The following is a 12,584-nucleotide window of genomic DNA, read 5'->3' on the forward strand; positions in this document are numbered from 1 at the left end:
CAACCATCTCATCCTCTTTTTCCCTCTTCTCCTTCTATCTTCAATTTTCCCCAGCGTCAGGGTCTTTTCCAGTGAGTGGTCTTTTCACATCAGGTGGCCAAAGTATCAGAGCCTCAGCATCAGTCCTTTCAATCAGTATTCAGGGTTGATATCCTTTAAGATTGACTGGTTTGATCTCCTTGCTGTCCAAGGGACTCTCAAGAGTGTTCTCCAGCACCACAGTTCGAAAGCATTAATTCTTCAGTGCTCCACATTCTTTACAGTCCCGCTCTCACATCCATACATGACTTCTGGAAAAACCATAGCCTTGACTATACAGACCTTTGTTGGCAAAGTGATGTCTTTACTCTTAAATACCCTGTCTAGGTTTGTCATAGTTTTCCTGCCAAGAAGCAACTGTCTTCTAATTCATGGCTACAGTCACCATCCAGTGATTTCTAGAGCCCAAGAAGAGGAAATCCGTCACTGCTTCTACCTTTTCCCCTTTTATTTGCCATAAAGTGATGAAGTGATGGGGTTGGATGCCATGATCTTGGTTTTTTAATATTGAGTTTTAAGCCAGCTTTTTCACTCTCCTCTTTCACCCTCATTGAGAAATTCTTAGTTCCTTTTCTCTTTCTGCCGTTAGAGTGGTATTATCCACATATCTGAAGTTGCTGATATTACTCCTGGCAATCTTTACTCCAGCTTGTACCTTATTCAGTTGGCATTTCACATGATATGCTCTGCATGTAGTTAAACAAACAGGGTGACAATAAATAGCCTTGTTGTACTCCTTTCTCAATTTTGAACCAGTCAGCTGTTCCATATAAGGTTCTAACTGTTGCTTCTTGACCTGTTCAGGAGACAGGTAAAGTGGCTGTATTCCCATCTCTTTAAGAATTTTCCACAGTTTGTTATGATCCACACAGTCAAAGGCTTTAACATAGTCAATGAAACAGAGGTAGATGTTTTTCTGGAATTCCCTTGCTTTCTCTATGATCCAGTAAATGTTGGTAATTTGATCTCTGGTTCCTCTGCCTTTTGTAAACCCAAGTGAAACATCTGGAAGTTCTTGGTTCACATAAGGCTGAAGCCTAGCATGCAGGATTTTGAGCAAAACCTTACTAGCATGGGAGATGAGTGCAATTGTCCAGCAGTTTCAACATTCTTTACTACTGCCCTTCTTGGGAACTGGGATGAATATTGACCTTTTTTAGTTCTACGGCCACAGCTAGGTTTTCCAAATTTGTTGACATCATTGAGCGCAGCTTTTTTCATCTTTAAGGATTTTAAATAGCTCTACTGGAATTATATCACCTCCACTAGCTTTATTGGAAGCAGTGCTCCCTAAGGCCCACTTGACTTCACACTCCAGAATGTTTGGCTCTGGATGAGTGACCATACCATCATGGTTACGAGGGTCATTAAGATCTTTTTTGTACAGTTCTTTTGTGTATTCTTTCCATCTCTTCTTGATCTCCTCTGCTTCTATTCGGTCTTCACCTAATTTCTGTCCTTTATTGTGCCCATCTTTGGGTGAAATGTTCCTCTGATATTTCTGATTTACTTGAAGTCATCTCTAGTCTTTCCCCTTCTGTTCTTTCCCTCTGTCTTTGCACTGTTCATTGAAGAATGCCTTCTTGTCTCTCTGCTATTCTCTGGAACTCTGCATTTAGTTGGGTGTACCTTTCCCTTCCTCCCTTGCTTTTTTTCTTTCCTCTGCTATTTGTAAAGCCTCCTCAGCCCACTTTGCCTTCTTGCATTTATTTTTCTTTGGGATGGTTTTGTTCACTGCCTCCTGACCAAATTACAAATCTCTGCCTACAGTTCTTCAGGCACTGTATACTAGATCAAATCCCTTTGAATCTATTCATCACCTCCACCGTATATTCATAGGGGATCTTAGTTGTACCTGACTGGCCTAGTGTTTTTCCCTGCTTTCTTTAGTTGAAGCCTGAATTTTTCAATAAGGGGCTCATGATCTGAGCCATGGTCAGCTCCAGGTCTTGTTTTTGCTGACTGTATACAGCTTCTCCCATCTTTGGCTACACAGAATGTAATAATCTGATTTGGTATTGACCATTTAGTGATGTCCATGTGTAAAGTCGCCTCTTGTGTTGTTGAAAAACGGTGTTTGCTAGGACCAATGCATTCTCCTGGCAGAATTGTTAGCCTTTGTCCTGCTTCATTTTGTATTCCAAGGCCAAACTTGCCTGTTACTCCAGGTATCTCTTGACTTTCTACTTTTCCATTCCAATCCCTTATGATGAACAGGACATCTTTTTTGGGCATTAGTTCTAGGAGGTTTTGTGGGTCTTCATTGAACTGATCAACTTCAGCTTCTTTGGCATCAGTGGTTGGGGCATAGATTTGGATTACTGTGATGTTGAATGGTTTGCCTTGGAAATGAACACAGATTATTCTGTCGTTTTTGATCGAACATGTGGGTATGTATCTTTTTGAGTTAGTTTTTGTTTCCTTCAGATAAATACCCACAAGTAGATTTGCTGGATTATATGGAAGTTCTACTTTTGATTGAGGAGCCTCCATGTTGCTTTTCATGGTGGCTGCACTAACACATTTCCACCAACAGTGCACTAGAGTTCCCTTTTCTCTGCTTCCTTATGGATACTTATTTCCTGTCTTTTTGATAATAGCCATTCCAATAGGTGTGAGGTGATAGCTCATAATGGTCTTGATTTGCATTTCCCTGATGATTAGTGACACTGAACTCCTTTTCATGTATCTATTGACCATTTGTATGTCTTCTTTTGAAATATATTCAGATCGTCTGCTCATTTTTTAATTGAATTTTTTACTTTTGAGTTGTGTACGTTATTTTGGATATTAACTCCTTATCAGATACATGATTTGCAAATATTTTCTCCCATTCAGTAGGTTGCTTTTTCACTGTATTGATGGTATCTTTTATTCTGCAGAAGCTTTTTAGTTTTATGCAATTCCACTGGTTTATTTTTGCTTTTGTGGCCTTTGATTTTGGTGTCAGATCCAAAAAAAAAAAAAAAAAACCCCATCGCTGAGACTTGAAGTCAAGGAGCTGAGTACCTATGTTTTCTTCCAGGGTTTTTATAGTTTCAGATCTTATATTCAAGACTTTAGTCTGTCTTGAGCTACTGTGTATAGTGTAAGACAGTGAATGTGAATATCCAGTTTTGCCAAAACCATTTACTGAAGAAACTATCCTTTCCCCTTTGTATATTTTTGGCTCTTTTGTTGTAAATTAGTTGACCATATATGGGTGGGCTTATTTCTGGGCTCTCTAGTCTGTTTCATTGATCTTTGTTTCTGTTTTTATGTCAATATGATACTATTATGATTACCACAGCTTTTTAACACAGTTTGAAATCAGGGAGCATGATGTCTCCACCTCTGTTTGTCATAATTCATTACTGACCAGGGAATTTTTGCAAAAACTAACACCTGTGGCTGGTGATTTTTATTTTAGCTGACCAAAAAGTAATTTTTTTTATTTCACTAACACTTTTGGGGTTATTACATTCAACAGTTACACCTGACACCTGTAAAGTTTTCTAATTTTTGTAAAATGTCTTTAATCTACTCTTCTACAAAAGCAGAGGAGCACTCTCCAACACTGTGAGAGTGTTTTTACTTTCCGTATCAGAATCAATCACTAAAGTTTTTTGTCATTTTGTTGGTCTAATGTTCACATTGTCTGAATCAGAACTATATTGTGAAGAGCTATCATCTTCTGAAACACTAGTATGTATGCTGCTCGGATGAAGTATCTGCATAAAATTCACTTAAAATTCTGCACACAAAATTTTGCATTGTGTCAATTCTGAAAATTTTATGTTTATACTGTATGCTAGACTGGAACAAAAACCTAACGGAGCAAAATGTGACCGTATAATGAACCCTTGATCAATTTTAAGCTCTAACAACTTTGCACAATAATGTTAATCCCATCACTCTCTAAAACCACATTAATACATCTCCAGTCAATGATGTGTTGAGTGCTTTGGCTTTTTGCGGTTCCATATAAATTTCAGGTTGGCTCTATTTTTGTGAAAAATCCCATTAGAACTTTAATAGGGATTGAATTAAAGCTATAGATCGCTTTGAGTAGCAACTGCTTACAATCCACAAGCATGTGATACCTTTGTATTTATTTGTCTTTATCAATTTTGTTCATTAATGTCTTACAGTTTCCAGTGTACAGGTCTTTCATCTCCTTAGCTAAATTTATTTGTAATACTTTATTTTTTTTAAATGTAATTGCAAGTGGGATTATCTTATTTCTCTGATAGTTTGTTATTAGTGTACAGAAACTCAACAGATTTTTGTATATTGATTTTTCTATTTGCAACTGTACCTAAGTCATTGGATCTAAGTGTTTTTTTGGTGGAGTCTTTATCAAGGCATCTGTAGACAGTAACAGTTTTACTTCTTCCTTTCCAACTCGGATGCCTTTTCTTTCACCTAATTGCTATGGGTGGGATTTCCAATATTATGTTGAATAAAAGTGTTAAGAGTAGGCATCCTTGTCTTATTCCTGACCTTAGCAGAAAAAATTTTTTTTACCATCAAGTATGATGTTAGCTGTAGGCTTGTCAAATATGGCCTTTATCATGTTGAGGTATGTTCCCTCTAAACCCACTTTGTTGAGAATTTTTATCATAAATGGATGTTGAAATTTGTCAAATGCTTTTTCTGTATGTATTAACTGTATAATTTTTATCCTTCATTAAATTAAAGTGGTGGATCACACTGATGAGCAGATACTGAATCATCCTGACATCTCTGGAATAAATCCCACTTGATGTATTGCTGAATTTGGTTTGCTAGTATTTTATTAAGATTTTTGTATCTATGTTCACCATGGATACTGGCCTCTAAGTTTCTTTATTTGTGGTATCCTGGTATAGTTCTCGTATCAGGGTAGTGCTGGCCATCTCAAATGAGTTTAGATGGGTTCCCTCCTCTTCTACTTTTTGGAAGAATCTGGGTAGAATTAACTCTTTAAATGTTCACCAGAATTCATCAGTGAAGTCATCTGGTCCTGGTCTTTTGTTGGGAGGTTTTGGATAACTCTCTACTAGTAAATAGTCTGTTCAGATTTTCTATTTCCTCATGATTCAGTTTTGGTAGGTTATATGTTTCTAGGAATTTATACATTTTCTATGTTACAAAGTTGCTGGTGTTATAAATTGTTCATAGTAGTCTCTTATGATCCTTTTCTTTGGTTAATTTCTTGACTTTATTATCCTCTTTCTAACCCTTTCCACTGGCAACTCAAATTTTGTCCGTTCTTGTATGAGTTCCATCCCTGGTTAAACGTCTTTCAAATACAACAGCTCCACAAATCTCCCACCTACTTTTTTACTCAAAGAGAAACTTCACCTAGAAATCACTAGACTTTGTTTTTAACTTAACACTGTATTATTCTTAGCACTGAGAATATGTTTTCATACACAGCTGATGCCTACTAAACATGTTGATATAATGAATACTGTTAAATGACTCCATATGAAAAACAAAAATTTTATTACTATCATAGTTTATAAAATTCCCATTTATAATTTATAGTAAAATCAATAAAACACAAGGTACTACATTCATAGCACTTGTATATACTTCATTTAAATACTAAAACAGTTTAAATTTGTTTGAGTTTAAATGTGGAATTCTTGAAACATTTTGAGAAAACATGGCTTGGAATCACTGCCCTAGACCTATTACTCTCAACATAGACCAATACGCAAAAATATTTAGGATGAATAATCCTGATAGGTTTCAATGCAACATTAATCATGTTAAAAATAACATATACAAAGGGAAGAAAATTGATTACCATATGCAAATTTGCATATATTTATATATATAGTCATGGTTAATTAAGCACCACATTAATCTGCCTTTTTCTTAAATTTAAGAGGATTTATGATCTTTGAGGTAAATTTTAAAGAAAACTTAAATCTGTCACATAACAAAAGCTTTTAGTAGTTCACCATCTAAATAATCTTTTGTTTCTGTTTCACTGAATTTTACAATGATACTAAAAAGTTCTGGAAATATCACCAGTTTGTTTTTTGGTCCAGCCATACATTTTCTTTTCCCCCGCTGTTCATGATCTCATGGTGCTTGACAGCAATCTGTCTCTTTCCTAGTATTCAAAGTACTATCAGGACTCCACTGTCACTACCAGTTCTTAGGCCTTTTCCAACCTTTGTATCAAATATCCCTATACTTCTTTCCAGGAAAATGCATTCTGACGAAGTGTTGAAACATGAATGTAATCCCCATTTTTTTCCTCCCTTTCTGTCTCTCAAACTTATTTTTCCTTCTTTCACTAAAATTTAATCCAGCCAAAACTTGTCTAGGTAGGCAAGGGACAAATGTTTCCGATCTTGTATCTCTTTTCTTTACTGTCTCATACTAAAATCTCAATTCTCCTATTATAAAAGTTAATTTGACACTTATGTAAGAAGCATACAAAAGTGGTATAAAAGTAAACAATTTCCCAGGTAAATGCACACCAAAAAAAAAAAATCCAAGAAAATAATGTAAGAAACTAAAATTCATGGCAAGACATATTTAATGTATAAATAGAATTACTTTTGAAACTGTAGAACTACAGGGAGAACTACAAGGATAAATTCTAATTTGCATGGTAAACTGTTATAGTAATGGCTTCCAGTGAATCATTCCACCTGCTATCTGTACCCTTGTATGCTCACCTCTCACACTCACTCTAACTTGGCTACTTGCTTTGTTCAACTGAAGATGAGCAAATACAATGCAAGTACAGGCTTGATAAACTCTTGTACATTAGGGAATTGCTCGCTTGTAATGTTTTCTCTGTTATGGGAAAAAACACAGTCTAGCTTATTGGAGGAGGAGAGGCCATGCAGAACAGAGACAGTCAAATCACTGAACCATGAAAAATTATAAAATATCCTCTTTTAAACCACTGAGTTTTGGAGTGGTTTATTATATGGCAATGGGTAAGAGCTACACTTTGTAGAACCTGTGATCTCTGTCTATTCTGTGGAAGACCAAGTGGATTTATAAAAGTTAAAGCTATACTTATTTTGAAAAAACACCTCAGGTCTCTTCAGCAAACTTTAACAATATTAGACCTGCTGTACCTGTTATATATCCCCCTCTACTCCAGCTATTCGGTCCATTTAAAATTACAAGAATGAACATGTTAACTATTATTCTGTTGGTATAGAAGCAGAAACTATATCAGCATAGTACATGATAAATATTTTTGTTTAAACAATGAACTGTACATCTTTCATATAAAAGATGAGACTCTAGCCTGTTTTTTAAAAATTATACTTGCTAACATTATCTTTACATTTTTTTACAGAAGCTGTTTTCTCTAAATTTGCAGCTTCATTTTATAGCTTTTATAGACCCATAAATTGCAAATACATTTCCAATATCCTTTAAAAAAAATCATACAAGGTAATTTTATTTAACACAGTAAAACTTAACAGATTATAGCAAAACTGCTCAGCCTTCCAGCTACCATTGAATACTTTGGCAGTACAGAGAAGCCAACATGTTGGAGTAATTAATTTTCTGTATTTACCTTTATTAAAAAGAGGTTTTTGGTAGTGAGGACAAATAATCTCTCATTTGTTGCTTGAAAGCCTAAAATAGGATCATTGGTTTCTAGGCTTGCTACTTGCTGCTTAGCAACCTGCCCTACTTGCCTGCCTTCCTTCCTATTGTAAAGTACGGTAGACATGGGCGTGGGCTGACGGTAGATGAAAACTCGTCGAAGGCACTCGCAAAGGGCTGCATAGGAGTAATTTGGAGCACAGGCAAAAAATTTTTTGTCTCTCTTCGATGCTTGGACATAGCCTGCCAAGAAATATGAGACAAAAAAAGAAAAACTATATATTAAACAGAAGGGAAAAAATGGTGATTTAACATTTACTATTTCATTAATTTTATTACAAATTGAAATGACTAAAAATTTACACCACAGATATTCAACAGTAGTTACATTCTGAACCATTAATGACTAGGCACAATCAATCTTTCCCAAATGGTGCAAAAATAAAGCACTAATTCCTAAGAACAAGTGTTTCGTTCATCTTTTCAAGAAAAGCACAACATGGTTCCCATATAATTTCCAGAAATAAGTAAAAAATTCTAACACATTAAACACATGCGAAAATATCTTTAAATGACAACTTAACAACTCGGTACATCAATCACAGAGATGGCATTATGGTATCTTTTTTTTTCTTACCAAATAAATGGGAAAATGTTTAGAGGATGTTATTACAAAGTTATTTCAGGAGTGTGTGCATAATGCATTCTCACTTTGTAGATTATCAGTGGTATTTTTTTTTGTTTTTTGAGCTCAGATTTTCTTTCATGTTTTCTTTTTTTTTTTTTTATTTTATTTTATTTTTAAACTTTACATAATTGTATTAGTTTTGCCAAATATCAAAATGAATCCGCCACAGGTATACGTGTTCCCCATCCTGAACCCTCCTCCCTCCTCCCTCCTCATACCATCCCTCTGGGTCGTCCCAGTTATAATCAACACCAACACTTTAACAGGATTTGTTGTACTTCACCTCTCAGAAGTAGAGCCTTCAGATCAAAACAAAATCAAAAAGAAAATTCAAATATCTAATTTTAAAATTCCATTAGGATAACCTTTGAAAACTAATCTTTGAAAAAACAATCTTTTAAAAATTTATCTTTAGAGCTTAAAAGGGCTTTTATATTCTAAAGTATAAATCAGCAATTTTCAGGTTGGTATATGATTACTGAATGAATGTTTAAACCTGAGAGAGGAAGTATAACATTAATATAAATTGAGACCTCACCAAACAATGAATGACCAGAGGAACCATGAGCACAGGCAGATCAATGCTGGTTTTTTAAAAATTAAGCAGGGCTTGAGGATGAAAAAGTAGAAAGATACAGACACCTATTTGAGAGCCTAGAATTAACTCTCCAGGCTAATCTTGCCAAATTAATGTATATAACATCTCAAGACTACATATCTAATATAATGTTGATTTAACTCAAGCATAATAGAATTCCACTAAACTAGGATTTATGGATACAAAAGAAGGATCTGAAAATTAAGATAAAGCTTTCCTCTTACTTAAAAAATCAGGAATTTTAGTAGAAAGGCTAGAAATTATGTGGGTACATTATTCAATCAAACTATTTCAGGTCATAAAAATCCATTTGGAGTCTGAATTAACCACTTTAACAGCCTATATTACTAACTATAAAGGACAATTGAAAAAATATCTTCTATAATTAGGGTTGTGCATATATAGCAATTAAAATACATAGTTTTACTTCCTGCTGGCAGTTTAAAATAACCTTTCAATAAAGCAATAGCTGTGGTTAATTCATATAAAAAAATTTTTCCCACACAATACTAATGTATTTTGACATTAAATCAATTATTGCATAAATCTACAATTACGTAGTTCAAAATGTTTCAAGCCTTACCAGTATTTCCCTTTTATCCTACAGAATAAATTTCATTTCTGCATCACCATTTTCCCTAAGTGTTTGCATTATAATGGCTCTGTTTCACACTTAAGTGCCATGAAAGATGTCTCCTAATGTGCTTTTTAACCTTAGAGCAATTCTATGATTACTGAAGACTACTCTGAAGAAACCTGAATACAAGTTCCATGTAGGGTATTGCCAAGCCCCTTGTTCATATTCTAATACTGTATAGCTTAGCTGGAATAAGGAAGTAATTGATCGGAATGATTCAAGTGGTTAGATAAACACTCTGATTTGTATTCTGTGTTGATCTTCTACACAAACATAAAAACAAATTAGTCCTACTGTTCCAAAAGTACTAACATTCATCAACTATGTACAAGCAACCAAATTATAGCACAGTCAATCCAAATGTAATTAGGACAGCTCAAATTTAAATAAACCAAAAAAAAGAAACTTAGAAAAAAAAAAAAGACTAATTTTTGATATAACGTCAAAGGTTGTCAAAGAGCTTGCTTATACCTAAAGCATTGAAGGTTGCAATATGCTCCCACATATCATCCTGTTTGCTGGAGTGTGGCTGCCAGAGCAAGGCATCAACATCATGGCGCAAACAGAAGCAGGGCATTTCTTTAGGATCCACTATGACAGAGAAAAGGTACTGATTGCTTCCAAGATTCACCTACAATTAAAAGTGACAAATAAAAAAATTATTTATTCAACAACAAATTATTGTAATTAATAATAATGATGACAACTGACACACAGAACTACACATCAGCAACTGTTCTAAACTTTTTTCATACTTAATCTCATTACCTCTTCTAATGCCCCTGGGAGAAATGTGCTAATGTTAGGTCTATCTTAAAGCTGAGGACAGTTAACTTGCCCATGGTCAGTCTGGTAATAAGCTATGCAGCTGACATTGAATCCAGAGTCCATGTTCTTAACCACTGCACTATATATACTATTTTCTCAACTGTTAGTAACTCATTTAAAACATAATATAAAGCACCAATTTTATAAGCAGAATATATTTTAAGCCACAATACAAATATGAAGTTTACAAATGCTAACTTACAATAATAACTACCAAGAATGATAGCTACTATGATTTATGAGCACATTCTGTATGTCCAGGCATATTATAAATATTAACCTCAATAACCCACAAGGCTGTTACTCTCTTTATAGATATTTGAGAGAGTATGAGTTACCTGTTCTAAGCTACACAGAAAAACCACAATGCTGGGGTTCAAACTTCAGATCTGTTTACAGTTATTAACTTCATACTGTCTATCTATAATAAAATGTAAATGTTTATTATGTTAAAACTTTTATGGCAATATTGATGGTTAAAGGAATTCATTTTAATACAAACTCATCAGGTTGAGACTCATAGTTGAATTCCATCTACAGGAACACTTTTCTTAATGGAAAGAAGTTACAGTGCTATTTTTCATTACAAATACTGTTTACTAGAGTTAAAAATGCCTAAATAACAGAAATCACACCAAATGTAGAGAACACAAAACACACAAAGTACTTATTAAAACTGAATTGTTGCCATGGGTTTTAGAGCAGACTAGAGAATAAAATCGGAGAAGGCAATGGCATCCCATTTCAGTACTCTTGCCTGGAAAATCCCATGGATGGAGGAGCCAGGTAGGCTGCAGTCTGTGGGGTCGCTAAGAATCAGACACAACTGAGCGATTTCACTTTCCCTTTTCACTTTCATGCATTGGAGAAGGAAATGGCAACCCACTCCAATGTTCTTGCCTGGAGAATCCCAGGGACGGGGGAGCCTGGTGGGCTGCCGTCTCTGGGGTTGCACAGAATCGGACACGACTGAAAGCGACTTAGCAGCAGCAGGAGCAGTGCTTGTTTTCTACAGAAGGGGGACGGGCACACAGGATTCACAGACCATTTCTTCTCTTTGCGTCCCTTTGCTCCTGAGAATCAATAGCTAAGTAAGGTCTACTTTCAAAGTCACTGCCAACTAACTGGCCTTTATGTTACATTTCATCATATTTTACTATCAAATTCCATTTTTTCTGTAGTTTCAAGTGTATTTCTATTGCCTTCAGTTTTATAGCTTTCTATGATACATATGTTTCAGCAAATAGTTTGAGGATCTGTCCCGCCAAAAGTGACCAAATTATCCCTTATATAAGATCTGGATCCTTTAAATATACTCAAAACCAAGTATTCAGGAGTTTTTAAAACAAATTATAATAAACTAGTCTGATAATTTACTGTGAGACAAAACATTCCTTTTAAATCAGATGATTTAGACTTCTATCTTTATATAGTAAGAGACTGTGATAGTCTCAATATTAAAGTCTAGCCTTCCTATTCATTTTAAAGTCCAGTAATCCATACAGCTAAAAAAAAAAAAAGTTAACACCATTTAAGATGTATGATACTTATTAGATTGTCAGCAGCCACGTTAGGAAAAGAAACTTATATTGCAACTTTTGAATGGAATTATAAGAGTAGAGAAAGAACTGCATATAAACACTGCTTTTAAGGTAACATCTAAAAAGTGTTTTCATTTTTCTCATGGTAGTTATTGGAATCTCCTGATAATTATTTATACCTTTTACTCCTTTTTCTCGCCTCACTGCAATAGCTCGGAGTTCGAGTGTGACACTGATGAGGCGTAACGACGGCAGACACCGTGGCCTGTTACTGATCTTACGGGATAGCAGTCTGTTTTTTTTTTTTTTACCAGGAAGTATGATGTTAAATCTAGGTTTTTCTAGGAGGCAATTACCTTCAACTCCTAGTTTGCTAAAAATTTAATGGATGCTAAATTTTGTCAATTCTTTTTCTGCATCTACTAGAATGGTCAAATAGTTTTCTTGTTTAGTCTGATGATATGCTTATTTATGTTGATTGATATCTGAATGCTGATGAATCAGCCTTGACTTGCCTAAGTAATACTTGGTCATGATGTATTACCCTTTTTACTTATGGTTGGATTTCATTTACTAATGTTTTGCTGAGGACTTCTGCATCTATATTCATGAGGGATACTGGTTGATTTTTTCCAGTTTTCTTTTCTTGCCATATCTTTGCTATAAAGGGGTAATATTGGCCTCATAAAACAAGTT

At 34.8% G+C, this 12,584-nt stretch overlaps 1 protein-coding gene and 1 long non-coding RNA gene across 4 annotated transcripts in view; one reads left to right on the top strand and one right to left on the bottom strand.

Annotated features, from left to right (window-relative positions):
* LOC147359223 (uncharacterized) overlaps nucleotides 1-12,584 on the top strand; it is a 28,823-nt gene that overhangs the window by 14,180 nt on the left and 2,059 nt on the right. The window lies entirely within an intron of this gene.
* Nucleotides 5,492-12,584, bottom strand: part of NUDCD1 (NudC domain containing 1) — a 93,267-nt gene continuing 86,174 nt past the window's right edge. For 2 of the 3 annotated variants that reach the window (XM_086335345.1, XM_086335343.1), the window contains 2 exons: nucleotides 9,991-10,150; nucleotides 5,492-7,839 (listed from right to left, as the gene is read on the bottom strand). In XM_086335345.1, coding sequence (XP_086191471.1) covers nucleotides 7,547-7,839; nucleotides 9,991-10,150 — 453 coding nt within the window. In that variant the 3' untranslated portion in view covers nucleotides 5,492-7,546. Of the gene's footprint in view, nucleotides 7,840-9,990; nucleotides 10,151-10,773; nucleotides 11,421-12,584 lie in introns of those variants that run through there. The other variant, XM_086335349.1, reaches the window with a different exon arrangement.

This window comes from Bos grunniens, chromosome 14, assembly GCF_055505025.1.
Source record: "Bos grunniens cultivar Pamir isolate PY7600 chromosome 14, Bosgru_T2T1.0, whole genome shotgun sequence".
NCBI lineage: Eukaryota > Metazoa > Chordata > Mammalia > Artiodactyla > Bovidae > Bos > Bos grunniens.